Below are 26,126 nucleotides of genomic sequence, written 5' to 3'. Positions count from 1 at the left end.
TAGGCAAGCACTCTACCAATCGAAGTTCACCCTAGTCCAAGATTCTGAATTTTTGTCAGTCAGGACAATCGGCACCATGTGGCCTCCAGAAGATTCATTCTCTCTCTCTCTCTCTTTCTCTCTCTCTCTCTCTCTCTCTCTCTCTCTCTCTCTCTCTCTCACACACACACACACACACACACACACACACACACACACACACACCCTTTACTGACAGCTAGAGGATATAATTCTAGAAAGAACCCAACCCCTTGAGGCTTGTGCTGTTCGACTGGGCCTAAGCAAGACAATCTCCCTTCCAGTAAATTCAATTAACTGACTTGGGAGCTTAATCCCATCTGCAAAATCCCTTGGCCGCAGCCTCGTCCTAGGGTGAAACCATTGTGCCCATAGTCCTGCACATGCCCAAAGGGACAGTGGGATTAGGAATCTTGGCATTTGGAATGCTACCTCCCCGTCCCAAGTTGCCTGCTTCATTCCCTGCCTACTGTGGCCTCCACAGCTCCCGGTCACCCAGGAGAAGAAGTTGCCCTTATTCAAGAGCTCAAAAGAAAGTCCTTGGCCTGGTCCCATTGGTCCACCGAAGTATCATGGGCTCACGTCTGACCAATCCCTGGTCAGGACACAGAATGTATAGATTAGCCAACTCTGAGTCACATACCAGAGCATGGGGTCCTAAGTGGCCTTTCTTCGAGTGACAAGATACCAGAGAGGGCAACTGTAGGGAGGTGGGCTTATTTTGGCTCATGACTGAACCCATTGTCAAACAAGGTCTGTTTATATCACAGCAGACAGTGGAGAAGGGGGAAGACAGGGGAGAGGAAGAGAGAGAATATGCCTGTGGCTCTAGGCTCCACTCCCCTTTTAAGGGACAAAGAGTTCACTTCAGTCCAGAGAGGGACAAAGTGTCTCCTTTCCCCTTTTGCTCCAGGTCGGCAGTCTGTGGGATCGAGACACAGTGGTCTGAGTGCCCCCTCCTCCTTAGCTGCTCATCTCCAGAAAGGTCCTCAGGGCGCACCTGAGGTGCCTTACTAACCCCAACTCCACTGGGAGCCAAAAGAAACCATCACAGCCCACAGCCATCCCAGAGACACCAGGGTTGGAAATCAGGGAGAGAACATTTTCCCAGAGAAACAACTGGATAAGCAGGTACTGGGGAGACTTCCAGCACCTCCACCCCCACACACAGTACCTCACATATGCTCTCTCCTGACTATTTTCAGATATGAACTTCCAACACTGTCCTTACCTTTACTAATTCATTTCCCTCTTCCTCTCTCCCGTGTGTGTGTGTGTGTGTGTGTGTGTGTGTGTGTGTGTGTGTGTGTGTTATGTGCAGGTTTATATGTGCCATGTGTGTGAGTATGTGCTGGTATGCACACCCAGGCCAGAAGAGAATGTCAGGCATCCCGAACCATTACTCTGCTTTATCCCCTTGAGAAAGGGTCTGTGGCTGGAGCCAGAAGTAGGCGAGCAGCCAGCAAGCCCAGCAATCCTTCTGTCTCCGTCCTCCCAGCCCTGGGGTTACCGGCACACACGCAGCCACACCCAGATTCTCGCACGGGTGCCGAGATCTCTGTGCATGCACAGCTAGGGTTCTTGCCCACAGAGCCACTTCCCCAACCCTGCCCCCAACTTATGCTGAAACTTAAGTTCATGACAACTTAAGCTGAAAGCCCTCTGTGTTCCTGCTCATGAGAAGCCAGAGCTGAAGCAAAATTCACACCAGAGCTTCGGACAGCAAAAAGTCCAGCTGCTGGGTTCTCCTCATCCCACTGGGAGAGAGAGCTCTGTCCCGCTCAACCCCGCACTGACTTAAAACCGCAAGGCTCTGGCCCATCCCATCAGATGACAACTGTCTAGGCAAAGCCTTGTCTGGGCCGAAGGTGGAGCTGGCTCGTCAGTCACATGGCAGCATGTGGCCCGCAGTGTGGCAGCATCCATTCCGCAACGAAGTTTTCCCAGGAGGGTACTGAGGGGACACAGTTCAGTGTAAGCCAGTGAGCAAGGCAGGCAACAGGACTTCAAATCGGGGGGGGGGGGGGGGGGGGGGCGGTCTGACTAACTCATCTCATGTTCGTTAAAAGGGCTCGGCCAGTTACGTGGTTTCCCCAGGCCAAGGCACTTGCTGCCAAGCCTGACAACCCAAGTTTGAACCCTGGGACCTATGTGCTAGAAGGAGAAAATGGACTTGCAAAAGTTGACCTCTAATCTCCACATATATGTCATGGTATGTGTATTCATACGTGTGCATGCGCACACACACACACATAAAGAAACAAACAACAAACAAATAAGCATTTTAAGTTCGAGGTAGGCCTTCGTAAGCCAGACACCATTTCGTGCATGACCGTAAGTGCTGGAGACGGACTCCATGCCCATTAGAAAGCAAGATCCATGGTGATCCAGAGCTGGTGAGGGCAGCTTGTAGTTTTAGAACTTTGGGTACACTCCCAAAATACTGGAGTTCAGATCATTTTTTACCACCTCTTCTGTTTGGAACTGTCGCCCACAGAATATTTATTCTTCCGCCAAGTATGCATGAATGGATTGGTAGATGACATTCTGGACAGTAAACTATCATGGTGACAGACACGGCCTCTGCCTTCCACAGCTGATGTCAGATGGAGCACAGGGTGGGGAACGCAAGCGGTGGCCATAAATAAAAACCACAGTGGCCACAAAATAAAAAACGGAATCTTAGCCAGGTGTGGTGGCATGCATGAGCTATTATTCTTGGCATTCGTGAAGCAGAGGCAGGTGGATTTCTGTGAGTTCAAGGCCAGCCTCTTCTTTGTAAAGAGTTTTACACCAACCAGAAGGGTGGATGTGTCAGACGTTGGCCTATTATGGCCAGGAAGTGTCTATCGATAAAATATACCCGGGAGAGACTTAAGGAGGTGACATTTGAGCTGAATCCTGGGGTGACAGAGAGTGGAACTTCTAGAGAGGCTGGGGAGCAAGTGCAACCCCCCTGGACCAGGAAAGGGCTTGAGAAACAAAGAAAGAGAAACGACCTACTTCTGCGGCTCTGTTAATGGGAGCAAGCTGGGAGCGATTACAGAATCGCCGTTAAATTGTCTTAGATGCCATTTTGATGGGTTGGCCTTCTGAGAAAGCAGCACAATCGTCAGGAATGCCCGCTCCAGTCCTGAGGGGTGAGGGTGGTGGCACCATGTCTGCAGCCTCCTGCTGAGGCACCCGGCAACAGATGCAAGCCCACGTGATAAACCCAATCAGCTGTGGCCCCAGGGGAAGGGGTCAATGACGTCCACTATGTGGTCCTTCCAGTGTCGCTATATGATAACCTCATTGTGAAAAAGAGAATCTTGGGGGAGACAGGTCGGCTGGTAATGTACGCGTCATGCAACATCGTACCTGAGTTCAGATCACTGGCTAAGCTTGCAAAACCAGTGAGTGCCGGGTTCAGGGAAAGATGCTGTCTCACAGAATAAAGTGGCCATTGCCTACCATTTACTAGAGAAGACAGAAGTCAGAGATCAATGTCAGTCGAACCTCTTGATCACTATGTCCACCCACTCCCAGTCCTGGAGTTATAGGCATGCAGCCATCCCTGACTTCATACATAAATTCTCGGGGTTGAACTCAGGTCCCCCATGCTTACAAGGAAAGCACTCTCCCAACCAAGCCAACTCCCTAACCCAGCTTCATTCTTAAATGGGAAAGCTGAGTTGGGGCGGGGGAGGGGAGGCAGAGTCAGCAAAGGGACCACCTGCTTGCTAGCCAGTGGCTGAGCTGAGCTCGGGTTGCTAGACACTCTCAACCCTACAGCAGCATCGAGCCGTTGCCCGTCATCTGTTAATCGCAGTCTCTGAACTATAATCAAAGCTCAGAAGTGATTTTTCTGGAAGTCAATCACAAAACTAGTTATACTGTCCCAGAGAAAGCCCTACATTGAATAGCACTTACAGACAAATGGATTCTACGTTTCCCTTCAAGAAAACCAAGATGGGGGTTGGGGATTTGGCTCAGTGGTAGAGCGCTTGCCTAGCAAGCGCAAGGCCCTGGGTTCGGTCCCCAGCTCCGAAAAATGCTGGGGCTGTAAGGCTGCTCAGAGGTTAAGCACACACAGCACACACTGCTTTCCAAAGGACGGAAGCTGGGTTCCCAGCACCCATGGCAGGTCGCCTATAAATGCTTGTAACTCCAGCTCCAGGAGACCCGATGCCATGTTCAGGAGGATCTGATGCCCCCTTCTGGCTGCTGTGGGCATTACACACATGTGCACATACCCATACACAGACACACAGGAATATGTGTAGATCATTTTTAAAAGCCTTGAAAAGAAAAGTCCCTTTGTTCTGCCTTATCCACAGAGAGACCTCTGCTCTGCCCAGGGCCGTGTGGCTATTTTAATTGTCAACCCCATCTGTCCTCACATGTCAATATACCCTCATATATCAGGGCCACACAGTCAATGTAGAGTCACTTAAACTTTCTGGCCCATTTCTCCAAGAAAGACCAATGCTATCACATCAAACAGCAAGTCTGACTGTCACCGTGACCTGCGGTCTTTGAAGAGTGTCTCCACTGGAGACTGTCCCACTCTTTCCCTGGTAAGAAGAATTCACAGTAAACACTATGACTCTGAGATCTCTCTTGGCAATTACAGAGGTTTATAATTCTCCTCCCTCTCAAACTAGACCTTGATTCCTAAATGTGCACTTTTAGGCGTCAGGCGTTAGAATAAATTAGACTATACAATTACATGTAATTAAAGGGGGGAAACGGCTGTGGTGATGCAAAGATAGCTGTGTTTTGCTGAAGTAAAGCCGGTCTGTGACCGTGTGCTGGCCCAGAGAGGCCACATGAAGTACAATTAGTGCTCTGTTTTAATGGGGGCTTATGGAACGGCTCTCATTATCACAATATCTGAAGATATATAAACAGCTAATACCAGGTTATTTCTCCTGACAAGACAGCTTGGGTTCTGTCTAACTAAGACTTCAGCAGAATTAAACCACAAATTCATACTGTTGTGCATGATGCTGGAATTCGTGTTTTAAAAGCCCTGAAAAAGCCCGTCTCCACAAAGGAGCTGGGAAGTTTGATCTCTACCCTGGAGAAGTGAGTTGCAGCCAAGCTCGTGTGCCTTATTAAAGCCACCTGTGCCCCAGAACGTGGGGCCTCAGCCAGAGACCCCAGCCTGCAGCCATGTCCCTAGGTTAGTGTTTCTCCTTTACACGCCAATTTGTTTGAGACATGTTAAAAGGTTGTCTTTTATAACCCTCATAAAATACCATCGACTTCGCCCAGATGCGGCCACAAAAGCTTAAGACAATCTGACGCGTTTCAACCTGCGGGCCAAGATGCAGAAAGGCTCAAAGAGAGGCCTTGGGTTCCCGCCATTGCCAGAGAGTCAAGGAAATAACAATAGACAAGGCCCTGTGGGGTAGGTAGGACCCAGGCTGTCCTGCATCCCAAGCCACCAAGGCTCTGCCACAGATGAAAAGCAAGGCATGGGGCTGTCAGGACAAAGGTTCTTAAGGTTAAACCAACAATGGGGAGTTAGCCTGGGAACCTGGAGTTCTGATGGCTCCACGGCTGTCCAGCTGGGGCAGAGATGGATATTATTAGGGGCACAGGGGACACAGAAGAAAGGTTGACCTGGAACACGTGTCTAGAAGGCAGGGGTTGGAGACTCGGGTCACAGTGACTCTCTCTGTGCAGCCCACTCAGGCCAGAGTTGAACTGTGGAAGAGACCGTGACTCCCCAGGCAGGGGGACATCTGACCTTGAAGCCCCTCACATCTTTAGATAGACATAGCTTTTGAGTGGGGCCAGCCATTGTCATCTGCCTGGAAGGAGCCCAGGCAACAGGCTGAGGCCCAGACCAGCATCGTTAGGTGTGGACTAGGTATTAGGAGAGTCCAGTTGTCTTAACTGATGAATGATTCCCCGAATCACACACAGGCTCTGGCGCGCACACAAGTGTGTGTGTGCACACTCATACACTCACAGGCATGAGCAGAAGCACACACGTCCGTCCCTAAGCTCTGACCCCTCCTCAGTCAAGCACTGGAAGGGGTCAGGTGCTGGCGTTTCCACTTCCCCTGCAACAGAGAAAGAAACAGAAGAGAAATCACATGATGCCGTCTTCCTCCAGCACTCAGTCAACTGGGAGACTGCGAACTGCCCTCTTTCCTGGAATTTCTGGTGGGCACACCCACTGCGGAGAGCCTGTCTGAAGGGCAGGGGTGTGGTCATACTGTTTTCTGATGTAAATCCCCAACTCCTAGAGCATTCTCCAGAACCTCAAAGCAAACCAGGCACAGGTTCCATTCCATAGCCTCCCTTCCTCTCCTGCTCCAGACCCCCGTGGGACACTGGGGACCTGCTAGAAAATTGTTGCTGATATAAGGTATCTGTTTCGAAGCTAGGTGCAGCCTCACTGAGGTCGGGGATGGAAGCCACCTGCCCACTGCTGTGGGCTGTGGACAAGACCCTGACATCTAGAAGCATCCATGTTTTCCAGCGATTATACTTCATGGGATGACCAGAACTTCATTTGGCCACAGAACGTGCAGGAGCAGTGCTTGTTGGGAGAACTCCAAGCCAGGATGAGTAAAACATGTAAAATTAACATGTTGCAGAAAAAGAAAAGGATACAAAAAGATCACATGTATTCTTCCTTGTTGCTTTGTGTGCCTCTGAGACAGTATCACAATATACCAAGTTTGACTTCGGGTGATTCTCCTGCCTCAGCCTTCCCAGTGCTGGGACCACCATAATACTGTCTGAGTTGACTATAGCAAGATAAATAGTCAAACAAATGTTTGGGATGTCAACACTGATTACGCCTGCTTTTCTACCTGGTTTATTCGTTTATTTTCTAAGGTTTTTTTCCTTTTGTTTGTTTGTTTGTTTAAATAGGGTCTCCTGGACCTCCAGCTGGTCTTAGATTTCCTGTGTAGATAAGGGTGGCCTTGTTATTTTGACTTTCTTGCCTTTGCCTCCCAAGAGCAGGGATTGCAGGGGTGCACCACCACACTACATTTGTTTGTTTGTTTGTTTGTTTGTTTATACTTTCTAATGCAACTCTCGAAATCTCAATTATGGAAGCCACTTAACCCATGATCCATTGAGCAATGCAGCAGGCAGCTCGGACCCTTCTCTTGCAGTGATAAGACTGAAGAAAGGGGGAATGCCTTTGGGGGAGGGGGGCGTGAAAGTGAACACTTCAGGCTACAACTGCACACAGGCCAGAGGCAGGGCTTGCCCCTGGCTTAGAAAAGCAAGTTCAGGATTAGTACAAAGACAGTATGGGCGGAGTCTAGAGCCCCCAACCCAGTCAAGACAATCCGTTTGAATTTTAGATAAACAGCAAAGACGCGATTTTAGTACATCTCCATGGGTGTCCTGTTATTCTTACTTAGAGAATTTGACAACGCTTATCCATCAGGAAACTAGAAAAATCCCACCAGGGAAAGGAGGGTCTTGAAAACAAGCACAGCCTACGGGGTTCAGATAACCCCCGGAGCTCAGCTTCTCGGGTGCAGATCCTGACTCCACTGTCTGACCTTGGGCCAATAACTTAACCGATCTGTCTTGATTTCAATATCTATAAATGGAGAAACACCATGGAGGACTTTCAGGGTTACGTTCTCATCCGCGGCCAGCGCTGTTCCACCTCAGGGTCCCAGCACATCATCTGTACTTTCTGAAGCTACTGGTGGGCTCTGTGGAGGCTCTTCACCCACCCCTGACAACCAGGGCCCCCTCAAGCCTCTGGTGGCTTCGGGGACGGCAGAAACCGCGCAGACAGCACCACCTGGAGTCGAGTTCTCCCTTTACCAAGGGAACCGGCCTCCCCTTTCTTTCCCATTCCCGGCCCACGTCTGGGCAACGCTTCTGCTTTCGCTTGAGCTCAAGTTAATTTCTCAGAGAGCTTCGGAGGCGCGTGGGAAGGTCCCGGGCGCGTGGGCAGTTCCTCCCGCGATCTAGCTTGGGGATCGGCCCGAGCCGGCGTCTCCAATGGCAAGTGTGTGCGTGTGTGTTTAGAGGCGAGCGCGGGGCTTTCAGCAAAGGCTGCCGGGTGTTTGCAAACCAGGGCGAGCCCCTGTGAAAGCGGATAAAAGAAAACATTTATTAACGTGTCATTACGAGGGGCAGCGCCGGGCCGGGGCTGTCGCACGCCTCAGGGAACACTTGGCTCCTCGCTGCTGGGAGGGAGGAGGACCAAAAAGCGGAAAGAGGCTGGATTCTCTGCGCGCCAGCCCGGGGGACCTGATCCATGGCCCTCGCGACTTCGCGCCGGTGTTTGGTGGACTAAGAGATGCGCCCCCGGTCCGAGTGGCACACACGCGCGCACACACGCACGCGCGGTCCCGGCTCGCCGGCAGCTCCCTGCTCAGCGCACATCAGCCACAACTCCGCGCCCAGGGCGAGCGGGAGCGGGTGCGGGTGAGTGCGCCCCAGGCCCGCGAGGGTGCGCGCTCGGCGGCGGGAGCGCGGCCGGCCACCGGCTCGGCAGGCAGCAGGCCGGGAGCCGCCGGGACTTCGGGCCGGGGCGCCGGGCGGCTGCGAAGGCAGAGGTGAGGAGCGATGGCTGAATCGCCGGGTCCCCGGCGGGGCGGGAGGCAGCCAGATCCTAGGTCCTGGCGCGCGCGGAGGCCGGGGCGGGCGAGGCGGAGTAGAAGCCGGGATGCCGCGGCGGCGGCTGGAGCAGCGGCAAGGCAGAGTCCCCTACGCCCCACGGCCCGGCCCGGCTGCGGCAGAGGCGCGGTGAGGCCGCGGGGGCTGCGCGGTGAGCGGGGCGCGGGGCCGGGCCGGGATCAGGGATTCCAGGGCGAGCACGGCTCAGGTGAGCCCAACCGGTCCCCGCTGCCCGGCTCCGGGAAGGTAGTACCCGGAGGCTTCGGCACCGGCCGGCCTCAGAGGGGCTGACCGATTTGACCCCGTCTGCAAGGCTGGGCGGCTAGGGGAGGACTTCCGGCGCCCCGGTAATTCCCGGGGAAGGGCGCCTGGACCCGCGGGCTGCAGGAGCATGGCCCGGTTGACCCCTTGGGGTTTAGACCCAGAGAGCCAGCTAGAAGCCAGACCACGTGTGGCTTGTCCGGGCAGGACCCGAGCAAGCAGGGACTAGGAACTCGCAGAACAGAGGACAAATGAAATCGGAAAACTTCTCCCGCGCCAGGTCAGAACCCGTCGCCCTGCAGACCTGCGTCCGCCGCGGGCTTCAGAAGCCCGGAGGGGACGCTGCAGCGGGGACTGTGACTTCGTTTAGAGTAGTAGCTCATTCATTCATTCCACAAGCATTTGTGGCGCTCTGCGCGTGCCAGGCACGGATTGTCACCCAGGGAAGGGTGGACGGCCGTGTTAGTCTCTGCGAGGGCGGCTGGTGGCGAGAGGAGGCTCAAACTGGGTAGATGGAGGGAGCCTCCCACGGGCCAAGGGTCTGCTTAGTGGCCTCTGCCTGGAGGGGACCCTGAGAGCCTTGTCTCCCTACACTGTAGGATGCTCGACACAGAGCGTGGCTGTGGTGACCCCCGCCCCCTCCCCACTTCCTGAAAGTTCTGAGTGGCCCCACCCCTTCAGGACTGGCTCTCCTGAAGCTTGTTTTAATCACTTTTTGAGTTAAAAGTCAATATTTAATTAACCAAGTAATTACATTCAGCTTACGTTTGAATCTGGATATTTGCTGTGTCTATGGGGACGCCCGCCCTCTCTCCCTTCTCCATCTGTCCCCGCTTCTTTCCCACGGTGCACCCCCAGGCTACTCTGGAGGTGACAGAGAGCGGGTGACATTGGATTTCCCCGGGGACACCCTGGATTCTGTTCACCTCGCAGTTAGTGGTGACCCGCTCCGGCTCCTTACCCAAAGGGGATCAACTAAGATACAACCAGTGATTGAAAGGAGCGGGAGCTCCCTGAAGACCCCTCCCCCAAGATTCTCCACCCAGCCTGGCTGGTCCCCAGGGAAATCAAAACAACCTGTTTCTCTGTGGTTTAGTGTTGAAATCAGCAGTTTACTGAGGATGGTGTTAGCTTGGCCAATGGAATGTTGGACTTGCCGTCCCTGCCCTGGCAGAGGGTAGTGTGTGGCTTTGGACTTTGTGTAACCCTCTTGAGGGTTTATTATTATTATTATTATTTTATTATTTTATTTGAAGTTATGGCATTTTCTGAAACCTTAATAACATGTTAGCTTTTCAGACTTAAGGTTGGAAGGATGGTTTGTTGAGTCAAGGCTGGCCTCGAGGGACGATCTACGGGCACCCTTGCCTAGCCTGTGTGCCTGTGTGTGTCCCTCTGGCCCACACGAGCCTCATTCAAGGACCCCATCCCATATTCAATTTCGCACTCGATGTTCCAAATGCCTTTTCACTTGTGAGCTGATTGCCTCTCTGTCGTCTGAGTTTGGTGGCTTCTGGCCCCTAGGTATGTGGCCCTGGGGGGGGGGGGGATTATCACGAAGCCATTATCTTTTCTTAGACTCTGCCCTCTCTGAAGACCAGAGGCCCTTCCTGCCTTTCTGACCAGTTCAAAGACGTTTCCCCCTTCACCTCAAAGATAAGAGGCAGGAAGTGTTTGAGCCAGGCCTTTAGACCTAGTAAGTCACGTGTCCACACAAAATCCGTGGCACATTCCTCACGCTCCAGGTCCACTCTGAACCACTAGGTTGCTCTTCCTCCCAGAGTTTGTTTTCTTAGTGCGAGGGACAAGAAAACCTGACTAGTGCAATAGTAAAGCTGGTTATTTAGAAGCCTCTCTGAGTCCTTTTCTTTCCCCAAGAACCTCTGCTACTGGCTTGGGCAAGGAGTGGGGAGGTGCTCTGGTTCGTACTGTGTTGTTGATGTTGTTGTTTTCTCTGGTTGTTTGGGTTTTTTTGTTTTTAGGGGTGGTGTATTTTGTTTTGTTTTTGCTTTTAGGTTGTTTTTGTTTTGGCTGGGGTTTTTTTTCCCCCTCTTTTTTTTCCCTCCCTTCTCTTCTTCCCGGGGATTCCATCTCCTCCCCTAGTCTAGATGCAAAGGTTCTCTCAAATGTGATCGATGAAGACCACGCAGAGATGAGGCTTTTGGCTCTTCAAAAGCAGACATAGGACACGGTAGGAGTGAGACCCTCTTGTGGCTGCTGGTGGACTGGCCTCAGAAGGTATCCCAGGCTGGGCGGTGTGTCGGAGGACAGGAAGGCGAGCCTCTCCACAGTGACCTGCAGGCTAGGACAGTCTGGTTGCAGGGGGGCTGGCCTGGTGGGGACCCCGGCAGATGCCCATGATCCAGCCGGCTTCCAGGCGCTATCTAATTGGGAGATCATGAAGACCATTATAATTAATTGGCATCCTGATAAATGGCGTGATTGCCTAATTGGGGTGGTTGCTAGGGAACTAGACCTCACTTGGAGCCTAGAGGGGAAGAGGCAGTGGCTGGCTGCAGTTGGGCGATGGGGTTACAGACCCTGCAGCTCATGGGCGGGAAGCCAGGACCGTATTACCCACATCTGCTGGCAGCTGCCGAGTGCAGTTGCAGATGGAATGTGGGGTAGGGTTGTTTTCTTAGACGGGCTGCAATCAGGCCCCTTTCTCTTGCAAGCCATTGAAAGAGAGGCTCTGAAATCACTGGGAGGCCAAGGAAAAAATGCCCGACGCCTCTCGCAGGGCCCCAAATCCTGAGACAGCCCTGGCATCGTACACCACGGGATCAGGGGCTCAGCACTTGCCACAGACGCCATTCTTCCGTCTCCGCTCTGCTTCTCTACTTCACTCTGTGTCTTCCTCAGAACTAAAGCTGCCGTCTCTGGCAGCCCCAGCCTGGGTGTTTAAGACAGCCGGTCTGTCTGGCCACCTGCCCAGCAATGACATGGGGGCATGTGACTCAACCGTTCTGTGCCTCTGTGTTCTCATCCAACAAGTGCCGGGGGTAGGTCCTCACTCCCTTCCCTGAGTCCCTGGACCACAGTGAGATTATTAGCATCTGTCCCAGGCAAACCTGGATCATTGTCATTACGGAGATGCCCAGGCGGGACCACAGTGTGGCTGCCCTCTCACCCCTGTGGCCACAGCCCAAAAAGCAGAAGCAAGCCTCTTTGCAGTAACAGTCCCTAAGCCCCCAGACGCCCTCCCATGAGACCACTGACCCGTGCACGGACTGAGGTAGTAAGTTACACTTACGATCTGAGTGAGGAGAGAGGACTGCTTGGTCCCCACAGATAGGAGGTCCCCTGGAACAGGTAAGCCTGGCCATTTGGGAAGCAAGGAGCCACCTGCATGGGCAGCCATGGTCAGAAGGTCCTGTCAGCATCCTGGCTGAGGTGAGAATCACCCTCCCCTTTCTGCAGGGTGCTTGGGAAGCAGAGCCTATCTTAGCTGCTTCAGGGGATAAAGCTGCAGCTTGGCTTTGATCCACGGCTTTCCAAGGGCTGAGTTTACCTGGCCCTCCACTGCAAAAATCATCCTGAAGTGTTTGTCTAAGTCCCATGGAGAGAGCAGGCACCCCGCACACGTTCAAGTCAGCAAAAGGCTTGGGAAGAGAGCCTTGTCTGCTTCTGGTAATGGCAGCAGAAGACGGTATGTAGATGAGCCGAAAGCTCCCTTGCCTCTTACAGGCCAGCCTTCTTGGTATTGTGAAGGTCCTGTTACCACATGATCCCACGTAGGGCCAATACCACAAGGGCTCACGTTCTGCATGGTTCCCAGTACAGCATGGGTCCAAGTACAGCACAGATCAGATGACCTCTTGTCACTAGTGAGCACTTGACAAGAGCCAGGTGCTGCCTGAGGGCCTAGCCCAGCAAGAGAGAAACTGGTCCTCCAAAGGGGCAAGGCCCCAAGAGCAGGCAGTGACCAGGGACACAGCCAAGGCTGTTCATAACAGGCTTAGGGAAAAAAAAAAAAGTAATGAAATAAAAGACACCTTCCCCAGTGCAGAGCGCCTTGAGGCACCTTCAGGGAGGTGGTCCAGAGAGGCCTCCCTGAAGAAGAGATCTCTGAGCCATGGCCTGAAGTGTAAGAAAGAGGCCGGCCTTGGGAAGAGCCAAGGAAAGAACGTTTGAGGTGGTGAGAACAGCTTGTGCAAAGGCCCTGGGGTATAGAGGACAGCGTGTCCAGGACACAGAAGCCTAGTGGGAGTAGGGAGCCACACGTGCGTTGTGGAAATGGAGACCGAAGTGTGGCTGACATTCAGACTTTATATTTTAAATGACATGGAAAAACCACGGGAAGCTGTCAGACAGGAAGGAGCCCATCTGTGTTCCGAAAAGCCCAGGAAGTGGGGAGACGATACCCAGGACCATCAGGGCCACAGGAGTAACAGAGAGTAGCCAGGGGGCCGAATCATGGTGATGGGTTGGTGCCGTGGAGAGAAATTTGGGGTGTGGAGCCAGCAGGACTCGAGTGGGCCCAGGGTTCAGAGTAGGAAAGAGTCATTGATTCTCAAACAAGGGTGCTCTTGCCGGCTAGGGGACACGCAGTATTGGTGAAGACAGTTTTGAGTGTCACAAACATGGCACCCTGGGTGGAGACCATCGGGACTTTATCCTGCTCAGGAGAGCCCTGCCCAAAGAGTGACCAGAGTGACAGTGACCAGAGTGCCAAGTGCCATGCCCCGAGGGCCTGGGATGGGTGGTTCCCAAGCAGTGTGGGGAGCGAGCAGGAAGGAAGGTTAGGGAGGACTGAGCCCGCTGGTTCTCTAGACCCCTGGACACCTCTCGTGTCTTGGATGTGTGTGTCTGTCATCTGCTGAAGGCCTGAACTTGAGAGCTGTTGCACTTCCCAGTTATTTTAACTTAACCGTGAGGCTGGGCTTGCTCACAAGGGAGAACTCATATTGTATTCGCTTGTATGGTCTCCCGCCCCCAGGGCTGTCACACACCTATTGGGTGAATAGTTTTGGACACCCCACTCACTCCCCTCTACGTTCCCAAGAGCACTAGAAGGCGCTGACTGAGCTTCCCGTGATGCCTCGCTCCTGGGTGATTGGCGGACGGAAGTCACCGCTACAGCAGGGTGGGGGTTGGGGGTACCTATACCCTGGCAGGTGGCACAAGGCTTCCCGAGTAGATCAACCTTCCAAGCCACCTCTGCAGCTGAGCCCAGCACTTTGCTAGATTCTCACAAACCAGTGTTTTACATTTCCAGTCTCGGTAGGATTGCAAAACACACATGGGCCCAGTGGCAGGGGCACCAGACTCATAACTGCCTGTTGTGAAAGACGTGGCCCCCTGCTTTACACACTGGGCCCCACTGGAGACAGCCCTCCATTCCAGCCCAGACTTGAATCCTTAAGCTAAGCACGCCTGTGGGGCCTCGGGGTAGGGGAGGCTGAGGCCATAGACTGAGGGACCTCGAGCAGGGACATAAGATGTGTTTGGCCAGGTGGATGCCAGATGTGTCTGGGAAGTAAGCTGCTGAAAGCTTTTCTTGTGGGCCCACGGCTGGAACCCAGCAGGAGTCTGACCCACCTTGGTAGCCAGAGAGGTGGAGATCCGTGCTTGGTGAGCCCTACCTGTCTTCAAGCTCTGGAGACCCATGCCATGCGCAGACTTCTAAGGTCAGCTGCAAGGGGGTGGGGGGTGGGGGTGTTCGGAGAACAGGGAAGCTGGCCAAGGTCGTCGAGATAGCTCAGCGTCTAGTCGTCTTGCTTTCTTATAGTAAAATGGAATCCCTGGCTTAGCGATCTGGGCAATTGAAGTTTCTCTTCCCCACACAACGAAACATTCGAAGTAGTGGAGAGGCCGAGTCTTGTCTTTTGAAAACATCTTGTGACGATGTTGTCAGTTTTCTGCTGTCTAACTCTCCCTCTGTCCTTCATGTCTTTGACCTTCTTGTCTCTTGGCCACAGCTCCAATCATCAAATCTCCCTTCAAAGTAGGGATATAGGACAGAACTTTTATTCTATCTCTTATTTTCCAAAGAACAAAATCCTTCTGAAGCTCACCCTGCCGCAGGCTTTGTGGTGTCTCACTGGCCCCTGGCTGGGTGTTGTACTGGATTCTAAACCAAACTCGGGGAAGGAAGGAAGGATAAACGGGGTTCTGCTGATAGTCTTAGCCTCAAAGCTTTCCAAACCAACAGATCAAACACCTTCTGGTTTTAGCGAGTGCTTTGAGGGGAGGTTTACCTGGAAGGGACTCGCAGATAACTTATCTGCACAGTCATCAATGAAATACCCTGATTAGGAATGAAAGGGAAAACAAAGGCAGAGTGGCTTATAATTAAACACACTGAACACACTGCAGCCCAGCACCTGGGCGGGACACCTGAGCAGGGAAAGTGCCCACATTGTGCAGAGGGGCACCTCGAAGCAGGATGCTTGGCCAACATGACTATAAACATTTTCTAGCAGCTGAGGAGACTTTACTGGGTGGATAACCCTCATGCCAAGAAGCCACAAGGACCTGCACTGGGATTCCTTAGCATCTGTGTAAAGACCCAAAGTGTGGCGGCAGCACCCATAATCCCAGCACAATGGGGGCAGAATCAGGCGGACCCCCAAAGCTGGTTGGCCTGAATTATTGAGCTCCAGGTTCATTGAGAGGCCCTGTCTCTAAAAGAAAAGAAAAGAAAAGAGAAGAGAAGAGAAGAGAAGAGAAGAAAAGAAAAGAAAAGAAAGGAAAGGAAAAATGAATTTTGCCCTCCCTTTAGTTTATCTGGAGGTAAAAACCACTCAACAGTGGTCTTGTTTGTGGGCGACAGCCCTTTTCTAGGCTCTGGGAGCTGCTAGCAGCTTTCTCCTCTGCAGCAGTGTCTGGCAGAAGTGAGGAAATTGTACTGGAACCCCTCCGGCCTCCTGGTGCGCACTTGTGATCCCGCCCCCCCCCCCAGAGGCTGAGGCAGGCAATCGCTCGTACATCGGGAGTTTGAGGCCAGAATCTACATGAGATTCTGTTCCCCAAAACCAAAACCAGCCTCCATACTTGAGTTAGTCCTGTGGTGCCTCAGATGTTCTCACATAGCCCCGGGGTACCCTCTTGGGCCAGGAGAGGCTCCCTGTGAATGACAGTTTAAATGCAGATTTGGAGACTGGAGACATACACCCTAAAGATGCCTGTCGCTCCTGTCCCTCCCCGGCCCTGCTGTGACACTGGGTGCAGCCTTTGTCACAAGAAGGGCCAAGTGTGTCTGGGTGACCTTGGGATCACTGTCATCTCACCAGGATTACATGGAACAGAGGTAAAAGAGACATCCCAGAGGCCATGGTGTCGCAATCAAAGATGGCGGCTCCAATCAGACTGCCTTGCTCTGCTTGGCCTTTCAAGAGCTGTGTGCAGGTGGGCCAGCCCCTCTGCCCCTCTGAGGGGCTGTTGCCTCCGGTGGAAACCTGAACAGCCATAGCAGTCTGTTCCCCCAAGTCTCTGTGGGGACCCAGGTCAATACCTGGGCGCAAGGTCCTGGCTACAGAAAACCTGGCTTCCAGTGGTCACCGTTGTAGCTATTTCCTGCTTATATCTGAGAATTCTTTCTTAGCTTATAGGGCAGGGTTGGCTGTATTTGCCCATTTACCTCTCAGACTCTTGAAGCTTGTTGCCTGCCCTCCCCCACTCCCCACACACTGGCCTCTTCTCTCTTCTCGGATGCGGTAAAGCGGTCTCCAACCCCAAGACTAGGCACTTGTTCTTGGCACTGTCTAATGCCACATCTGGCTCCTGGGGTCTCATCTCTAATGTCATTGTTTCCTCTGGAATTCTCTTATTTGTTCTCTGTCTCCTCTCCCCTCACTTAAAAAGTGAGCCCAGTGTGGTGGGACCTTGGTCTTATTAGAGCTCGGCCCAGCCCTGCAGTTGCCCAGGAAAGAAGCCTGCAGATTGACCTCGAAAGGAACAGAGTCTGCCCTTGCTGGAAGGTGACTGTTCCTCAGGGCCTAGAAGCCCAAACCTGTTGTGGCTGGCAGAGAACAAGCTTGAAGCAGAGCTGGTTAGATTCACGCTTTCCCACGGTAGCTGGCGGAGGGGGTCATCCTCCTGATGCCCCAGGGGCACGGGGCTGGTCAGTCTTGAGCCACCTAGGAAGTAAAAGTTCACCTTTGAGACAGGCGATGTACAGGTCTGGGTTGAGTTTCTCTCATCAACTCCCACCCCCACCCTTTTCCCCAACCCTGATCTCCTAGCATTTGAGCCCATCCCAGGATGAGCTCTGAGCACTTCCTGGACCCCAGATGATTTAGGGCTGGAGCAGTATCCTGGAGGCCCGAGAGTTCAGGGCCCTGTCTAAAAGAGGAAGAGGAAAATACAAGAGCTCCAGGCTGCCTACCCAGGGCCTGTGTTTGACTCTTATGTTCTTCACCAGTGTGTTACTTTGAAACTTTCGGAGAAAAAAAAACAGTTACTAGAATGGTGGGGGATGGGGCATGACAGGGTCTCGCAGTATAGCCCAGGCTGACCTGGAGCACTCTTCAATCCTCCTGCCTCCATCACTTTCCCAAGTGCTAGAATTACATGCATATTTTAAAAGCAGAGTTTTCTGCTTTTTCTGAAACTTGAGGCCTGGGAGTCAATGTGTGCCCTGGTAGGCCACCTGAGTGCCTCCCGGCCCTAGCCAAAGGCTGTCATGACTGAGTCCAGCTGCCTGTGTTCTTGCCCTGCCTGGTTGGTTTTCCCACAGTGGAGCAGGCTTCTGCAGGAAGCGAAGCCAGAGGGGGAGCAGGGGAGCAGTGACCCTGTAACAGGCCCATTCCTCCGAGGCCCACACAGATGTCAGCACCTGCTATGACAGGCTTTCAGGGACAACATGTTACACGTATGTCTGTAGCGATACTAAAACTTTACACCTGGCAGGTAGCGCACACCTGTAATCCCAGCACTCTGGGTGTGGAGGCAGTGGGATCATGGGTTCAAGGCCATCCTTGGCTACATATGATGCTTGAGGCTTAGCCTGGGCTACATGATATCCTATTTTAATACTACTACTGCTACTACTACTACTACTAGTACTACTACTACTACTAATACTAATAATAATAATAATAATAATAATAATAATAATAAATTCGCCCTGTACTTGTTACTTGATGCTTAGTCATCCCCCAAATCTTTAAAAGCAGGAAGTTGATTATGTATATCTGTAAGGGGGAAACTGAGGCACTATATGAAAAGCTTCCGTGGGCTTCACTGAGCTCCGTCATCTTCCCACCTCCATTGCTGGGCTCTGAGGTGTTTGGTGTAGATGGCAGCACCTCTCTTGTGTTCTGAGGATGCGTGGGCTGACAGTGACCCCAGCTGGGAAGTCCAAACTGACTATCCCCTCGCTGCCCACACCTAGTGCTGGTGACAGACATGCTTTCCTCGGCCACGCCGAATCCCACGTCTCTGTATGGCCTGAACAGCAGTAGGGTAGCCCCAGAAGGTGCAGAGATGAGAAACGCTGGGTCTTAAGCCTTACACTAGTCTTCCGTCACACTGGCCTGTTTCTCTAGGCAGAGGAGGGTGAAGGACTGCACCATTTCCTGAGGTGGAGGCTGCGCCAGGGTGGGGCTGCCGGGCAGAGCCTGAGGATGTAACAACTGACCTGCGCCCCATGCTTGCCTCAGGAACTGGATTCATCTGGAGGGCACTGAGGGCTGGGCTTAGAACAGCACAGGACACAGTCTGGAAGTCTCTGGGGGTCTCTGAGCAGGAGTTGCTGGCCACCTTTTGGAATGTAGAATGAGGCCGCAGAGAGACCATTCGCCCTTGCTGGGGCCCTATCCGGGAGCACTAGCTGGGAGACCTGAGCTCAGGAAGAATCTCATTGGCTAGCCTTGGTCACATGATCACCCTTGGTAGGAGCGAATATCCTCTATGAAGTAAATTGGGGTACTGTTTTCCGAAGAAGGAGGGGAAGGTGGGTGCTTCTCGGGCAGGGGAAATGAGAAGTCTGTGTGGCCCTTTCCAAGGTGGAGCAGCTGTCATCTCAAAGAATGGAGTTTTTTAAAGGCAGACGGTGACAGCTTTTCCTGCTCCCAGACCCTGTAGTGAGGTACTGCTGGGGTCTGGAAGCCCCTGCCTATAGGACAGTCAACTCCCCTCATCCAGCTTCCTCGGTGTTCTTGTCTGGAAAATGACGGTGACCTGTGTAGGCCCACCCAGCACCCTGGGGGCCGGACACACCCTGGTCCCAGCCTTGTCTGGACCTGGGTTGCTCCCTTTCCTTTCTTGCATTCCCAGGATGCACCTACTTAATGGCGCTCAGGTTGATGCCTGGCAGTCTGTAAGCCACTGCCCCAGCTCACAGGACCCACAACCTCTGCTCTGCTATTCACTAGCCCAAGAGGCACACCGGGCAGGAAGTGGGGTCCACACGTTCTCTATCCATCCCATACATAGGTGGTTATTTGGTCAAAGGGATGTCAGGCGTCTGTCCCACCTGTGTCCCAGTGTCTGGAATGACCAGAGCACTGGGTTGTTTATATTGGCTCAGGATGGAGGTGTGGCATGCTCAGCCAGGCGTCAGGCAGAAGGAGACATGACGGGGCTGTTAATCCCAGCAGTCCAAATGCCCTAGTATTCCCGGATGGACTTCCCGAAGAACACAACATCCACAGGCAGAAACCCCCGAGCTGCGTGTAGGGCACCCACGGGGCACGGGAAGCGTGGGGCTGAGCGATGGGGTGAGAGAGGCGGGGACGGTTAGTCCCCGCTGAACACCAGCCGGCAATTAGGCGTGAATAACGACTCTGTTCAAGTTGGGCTTTATTGCTTTTGGCTCCAGGCCTTTTACAGAAATAACTGTAACTTCTGCCAAGGAAGCTTTTGTCCTCAGCTGAGAGGAAAGAACAAAGAACAGAGGTGGGAATGTCTGCATCTGATTCTGGTTCCCCGAAACACCCAGGAAGGACAGCAGGCGTGGCTGCCCACAGGCAGGGGCAAGGGTACAGCTGTGTCCTCTCTCAGCTGTGCCAGCCGAGCGCTCTCCTGCGTGCTTCCGCCATCCGAGTTCTTTGTGCTCCCTTACTCCCGTCGTGGGGACTTTATTAGTATTCCCGGGTGGCGTGGGCGGGGGAATGGGTGCCCCAGCGTGCGTGCAGAAGTCAGATGACAACTTCGTGGATTTGGTTCAGAGTCCAGGTTGATGGGCTTTGGTAGTGCGTGCCTTTGCCGCTGAGACATCCTGCCGGCCCTTTCAAGCCTTAGTAGGCATTACCAAGGCCCAAGGGCTAGTCCCCAGCAATAGTGAAAGTAGGGAGGGAGGGAGAGTCAGCGTTTAGGCTGTAACCAGCTTCTCACTGACCTTTGAGTCACCTCCTCCTGGAGGCCTCCTCTGATTGACTCTCCGTCTGATTGACGCCCCACCCCCCTACACACACACACACACACACACACACACACACACACACACACACACACACACACATTCTTTCAGAGCTCTCAGAAGAGTCTGAAATTCTTCATTAGTTCATTCTCCACTGATCCGGAGCCAGCCCTGCCTCATATTTCCTGCATGCAGCACCCACGCACAGTGGCTAGCACGCGCACACAGTAGGTACTCAGATCCTACACTTGGTGGCTAGCAAGTGGATACACACATACATAGTAGGTGCTCAAGAAAGATCTGGTGGCCTGGAAGAGGCCCTCACAGCTCTCTAACCAAGTCACAGAGGGGCCTCAGTGTCTGTGGGTTTAGAACGGACAGGCTTTTCCCTGTGTCCCGTCTCCCAAATCTAGGTCCTTCCTCCCACTTTTTTTTTCTTAAAGTTTTATTTATTTATTTTTTTATGTGCATTGATGTTTTGCCTGCATGTCTGGGTGAGGCTGCCATGTGGTTGCTGGGAGTTGAACCCAGGTCCCCTGGAAGAACAGCCAGTGCTCCTAACCACTGAGCCATCTTGCCAACCCCTTCCTCCTCTTTGAACATTTAATTTTTTAGTTACTCGTATGGGTGTGGGGCTTGTGTGTGTGAAGGCAGTGCCTACACAGGCATAAGGCATAGGATCCCTCGTGAGCGGCCCAGTGTAGGTGCTGGGAACCGAACTCACGCCTTCTGGAAGAGTATCATGTGCTCTGAACCACTGAGCCATCTCCAGCCCCAGGTCCTTCATCTGCGCCCATGTCCCCAACCGTAGGCAAAGGACACCGCAAACAGGAGTGTCTTTTCCCTAAAACAACCAGATAACACTGAAGCCTCTTGCAAGGCAAGCCTTCCTAGGGCTGCCTCTCCAGGTCACATCCCACGCTGTGTGAGGTTTGCTGAGCACCTTGACTCTTACAAACAAGGCGGGGGTGTTGGAAACAAAAGCAATGGAGAGAAATTAATGTTTTCCCGAACTTCAGATACAAAAGCTATTTCTGTCTTTCCCAGACCTGACTGGGGAGGTTCACTGTCAGGAAAGATTGGCAAGACAGCCTGGTACCCTACCCCAGCGTGCCTACGGCAGAGGCAGGCAGGTCACCGCTGGGTGGACGCAGGAAATTCCAGACCAGACAGTACCAGACAGCAAGATCCTTCTCCATCTGAAAACCAGAAACAACGTCTAGCCTGGTTGGCCCTGCCCGGCATGTATAGAGCCCAGCACTGCATAAACACCGAGTGGTGGTGCCTGCCTGCAATCCTATTGCTCAGGCAATGGGAACAGGAAGTTCAAGGTTACCCTTGGTGAGTTCAAGGCCAGCCTGGGCTATGTGAGACTTTACCCTTAACTCGCACCTGCCAACCCTTCTCGGCCTCCAGATCCTGGTATCATGGCTTTCGCCCTACTGAATCATACAAGAATTTAGAGATAACTGGGGACCTTCAGGTTACCCAGAGTTCCTTGGGCTCTGAGGAACCTCTGGAATGGGCATAAGACAAGCTTATGTTCCAACAGACAGGCAGCTCTCACTGCCCAGCAGGGCAGGGACACTGAGGTGATGGCCTGTGGGCCACCACACTATGTGTGTTTGAGGAGGGCCAAGGAGCCTGGTGTGTTCATCCATAGTGTGACCTTTAGTCACTCCATGGAGAGGCGAGGCTCGTGTCCTATGCCCTCAGACCAACCCGGCTACATCACACACATCAAGGGGATGAAGGGCAAGAATTCGAAGCCACTGAAGGGAACAAGCAGCTCCCTCAGTCACTGGACACCCAGCTTTGGAGCCCTCTCTTGGCCCCGCCCCGAGTCCGCCAGAAGCAGGACACATGCAGGCTCAGCAGCCAGCCTTGCTGGCCATGCCTACAAACAGAGCAGAGAACAGCCATTCTTCCTGAGTCTGACAAAAACAAGGGAGTTTGACTCATGTCCCAGAAGGGTCGGTGGGGAAACTGACCTTGATTAAAAGAGAGCAGAATGTGGGTGGCAGAGAGATAGCTCAGCGGTTAAGAGCACTGACTGCTTTTCCAGAGGTCCTGAGTTCAAATCCCAGCAACCACATAGTGGCTCACCATTGTCTGGTGTATCTGAAGACAGATACAGTGTGTGTGTACGAGATCGCACGTGCGCATGTGTGTGTGTGGCGGGGAGGGCAGAGAAACTCACAGCTGAAGGAGGAAATGGAATCTATTGAGCCTAAATGAGGGAACCAAGAAGCCAGCCTTCTTCCTCCAAGCTTAGCTAGAACAAGCCTCCTAATGTCACTGGCTTGTGCCACTTCTCAGAACTGGCCTCTTCCTGTGTTGGCTTCCTTTTCCACTCCACAGGTGGCAAGATAGTGACAGGACTCTGTTTTTGTAGAATGTGTTCCTCTTCCTGACCAGTCAGGCCAATGCACCTACACTCTGATTAGTGAGTCACTGAGGCAGGGGGATTGAACAACCCTGCTTGGTTCAGGTCTTGATCTCATGGTCTAACCTTAGACCTCTGTAGCTGCACCTAAACAAACATTCTGGACCAAAGGCAGGGAAAATGGATGCTCAAACGAAACCTAGGTGCTGTTGCTGGGTAGCCCAGAGCCAGCAGATGAGACTTGACAACGTTGACTGGGCCTTTGTTGCATACAAATCTACTTCTAAGGGTCCTTAGCCATTTCACCCTCTCAGCTCTATGCAGTGGATGCTGTCACTTCTCCCACTTTATAGATGGAGAGATACCAAGACCCTAAGAAATGACACGTCACCGATATCCAGTGGGCAGCAGAGCTGGTTCAAACCTGGGCAGTCAGTTCCAGATCACAGGGTACCCCACTCCTCTCAGGGTGCTCCCTGCTGCCTCGCCCCACCCACCCACCATTGTGGACTGCCCTGCTCACCCACCCTCCAGCCCCCCACCTGCTCTGTGGGAGCAGGGATTTGGGTGCAGCTTTCTCTGGGCACGCAGCCGATGTGCCGGTGTGTGACTGCTGGGGTCCCACAGTCTGTCCACCACCACTTCTTTGGCACACTGACGGTCTGGACACTCCACTTCCCAAGACTTTGCACGTGATGTCTCTAGCCTCTCTCTGAGCTCAAGCTGGGATCGAGGGTCTTGGTGCCATCTCCCATCCTGTCTGCTGCCCCCTCCTGGAGATTCCACTGGCTTCTAGTGTGTCAGCTTGTTAGAATGTCAGTACCACAAGGGCAGGGACTTTGCTTCACAGTACTGAGAACTGCGCCTGGCATACAGGCCTTCCAGAACGTTCTGGAGCCTCAATGTTTTTGCAGCTGGCTGTCATTCCTGCTGGAGCTTTGGGTCCACTTCTCCTTGTTTACTTCTTGCCCGAGTTACCTGCCCAGATGCTGAGCTCTGTGTTGAGATCAGGCCTCCACCCCCAAGCCCCTCAGAAGGGTTCTTTTGTCCCTGGCCTGTTTCAAGGCTGCCTTGGTTCTCCTGTTTCTAGCTAGAATCCCAGAAAAAGGCACCAGGGTGCCGAGGTCCTGAACCTAAGAAGAGGACAGGGGAAACTGACCCACAGGCCCCACACGCTCCCTCAGAGGCCAAAGAGCACTGGAGGGAACCTGTACCTAGGAAGCAGGAGATGCCAGCATGGCGCACCTGACACGTCCCCCAGCTAAACATCTACCTGGCCACATGTCCCCCTCCCACCCTGCATTCTTCCCCTCAGCCTAAGGTCACACCCTCTACCATTTCTCCAAGCGCTCCCTGAGCTCTCCAGGGCTCCTCTGGCCTTTGTACCTATGGAGGGTCTCAAACTCAAACTTGGTACTTCCCACCCTCCTCCAGGCAGCCTTCCCTGACTACCCCCGCCAGCAGTTTCTCCGTATTCTTCCTATTCACTAAACCTCAGTCCTGCCTATTGTGCTTGGCTTCTGCTGTTTTTTTTTTTTGTTGTTGTTGTTTTTGTTTTGTTTTGTTTTGTTTTGTTTTTCCGGGAGCTGGGGACCGAACCCAGGGCCTTGCGCTTGCTAGGCAAGCGCTCTACCACTGAGCTAAATCCCCAACCCTTGTGCTTGGCTTCTGAATGGGGTTTGCAAGAGAAGGACCTGGGGTCAGGATGTCTGGGTGCACCCTCACTTGCCTCTCAGGAGCAGAAGGCACCTATGGGCAGAGCTGTGCTCTCAACAGAGCCATGGGCTTACTTCCCAGAGACCTGCCTCCAGGGGCCTCCAGAGCACCCTCCCTTCTCTCCCTCCTCGCCCCCTTCCTTGACAAGCTCACCCAGAGGCAGACAGCACTGACCCTCTGATGTGACCTGGTCTTAGGAACCCCTTGGGGGACAGGAAGTGGATATGGTTGCAGGCCTTGTTCTTCGCGGCAGATCTTGAACCCCTCGTGCCTCAGCTTCCTTGTCTGTGCCTCTGAGTGCTGTAGTATGTGTGGCTGAGTTACCATGGGATGGGTGTCTAGGATTGTGCAGAGCTCTGGCAAGCACCGGGAGACTTTAGTTTCCCCTCAACATTCTTTCAGAGGGTCATTGTGTTGGGGGTAAGCTCCCTTCTGAAGGACAGCCCTGACTAGTCTTTGATTACTATACCTTAGTCACCCCCATTGTTACCAAAATCCTCTCTGGGCTCCATTCAATCCATGTGTAACACACGCACACACACATGCACACACACATGCACACACACACAAACACACAGACACGAACGCACATACAAACACACACTACACACACACGCACACATGCACACACACATGCACACACACACAAACACACACACATGCACACACACACATGCACACACACATGCACACACACACAAACACACACACATGCACACACACACATACACAAACACACACACATGTGCACACACACACGCACACATGCACACACATACACATACACAAACACACACACATGCACACACACACACATGCACACACATACACAAACACACACACACACACAGCACCCAGAGCAGGGCTTCTTCTGCAGGCTTCCAGGCTCCCACTCTCTCATTGGTCAGATCTGTGTCACATGCCCACCTCTGGGCCAGTCACTGGAACCAAAGACAGGAGACGTTCATTGGCTCTACCTATGTCAGTGGACCTTGCTGCAGCACCCACAGTGGCCTCTGGGCACAGTAGAGGGCTGTTACCAGGAGACAGGTGGGAGAATATTCTACGCTAAACCAGGAACAAGCCTGAGCACCCACTGGTGTTAGGGACACAGAGAGGGATGAAACTCACTGAGAGAGATCTGTGCCTTCAGCAGGTGACATTCTGGCAGGGAGATTGGCTGGTAGAGTGACTGAAGTGGCAGTGCTTCAAACCCATGGTGCAAAGTTGGGATGTGAGCAAAGACTGGGAGGAAGGGACTGGGAAGATATCCAAATGAGTGGCCGGTGCAAAGGTCCTGGGGTGGAGACACGCCAGGCATATACAGAGGTTGTGTGGCTGGAGTTAATGTAGGAGGGAGAGAGGATGCAAGGAAGGGCCAAGTCTAAGGTCGAATTGTGAAGGGTCTTGTCCTTGTGCCTTTTGGGGACTTTGGGGTTTTACCCTGGGTGGGACAGAACCTTGGAGGCTTTTCAGTAAGAATAGGCCCTGGTTTTTCTTTAGTGGAATTCCGGCTGCTTGGTGAGAAGAGCAGAACCCGCTAGCGGTTGTGTCACCCGTCCTTGGGGGACTGTCCTGCCACCAAACAGCTTACTTCATATCTAGGAGCACCCAATGTGTGGCAGGGTTTTGCTCCCATTTCATGGGTATCTCTGCATACCCCAAACTAGTCCCTCCTCCGCTCCGACCCTGTCAACTGCATGGTTCTTCCTGTACTCTCTACCCTTCTTGTGGGATGTGGAGACCCCCCCAGAGGAAAATGACCATTCTAGGTATCCTGAGTGAGACCTCGGGGATCCCCCATAGCTGTGCTCTGTGGGCCAGGGATCTCCAAACACACCA

The 26,126-nt window shown here is 53.1% G+C and overlaps 1 protein-coding gene and 1 long non-coding RNA gene across 5 annotated transcripts in view; one reads left to right on the top strand and one right to left on the bottom strand.

The window, feature by feature from the left end:
• Nucleotides 1–7,895: 7,895 nt before the first annotated feature.
• The window catches only part of Sulf2 (sulfatase 2), an 82,511-nt gene continuing 64,280 nt past the window's right edge, over nucleotides 7,896–26,126 (top strand). Inside the window, exon 1 of one of the 4 annotated variants that reach the window (XM_087652400.1) lies at nucleotides 7,896–7,998. Coding sequence is in view for 1 of the 4 variants with exons in the window: in XM_087652399.1 (XP_087508525.1) it covers nucleotides 8,566–8,767 (202 nt within the window). In the remaining 3 variants the exon portion in view is untranslated. Of the gene's footprint in view, nucleotides 9,158–26,126 lie in introns of all 4 variants that reach the window. The other 3 variants (NM_001034927.1, XM_087652399.1, XM_087652401.1) reach the window with 3 other exon arrangements.
• LOC134486206 (uncharacterized) lies at nucleotides 15,597–18,647 on the bottom strand. Its single transcript, XR_015684842.1, has 2 exons — nucleotides 18,461–18,647; nucleotides 15,597–16,958 (listed from the first exon to the last, which is right to left on the bottom strand). It is a non-coding gene; the product is annotated as an uncharacterized LOC134486206 (long non-coding RNA).

This window comes from Rattus norvegicus, chromosome 3, assembly GCF_021556685.1.
Source record: "Rattus norvegicus strain SHRSP/BbbUtx chromosome 3, alternate assembly SHRSP_T2T, whole genome shotgun sequence".
NCBI classification, from domain to species: domain Eukaryota; kingdom Metazoa; phylum Chordata; class Mammalia; order Rodentia; family Muridae; genus Rattus; species Rattus norvegicus.
Note: the sequence above shows the minus strand (reverse complement) of the source record. Positions and strands in the feature narration are given on the sequence as shown.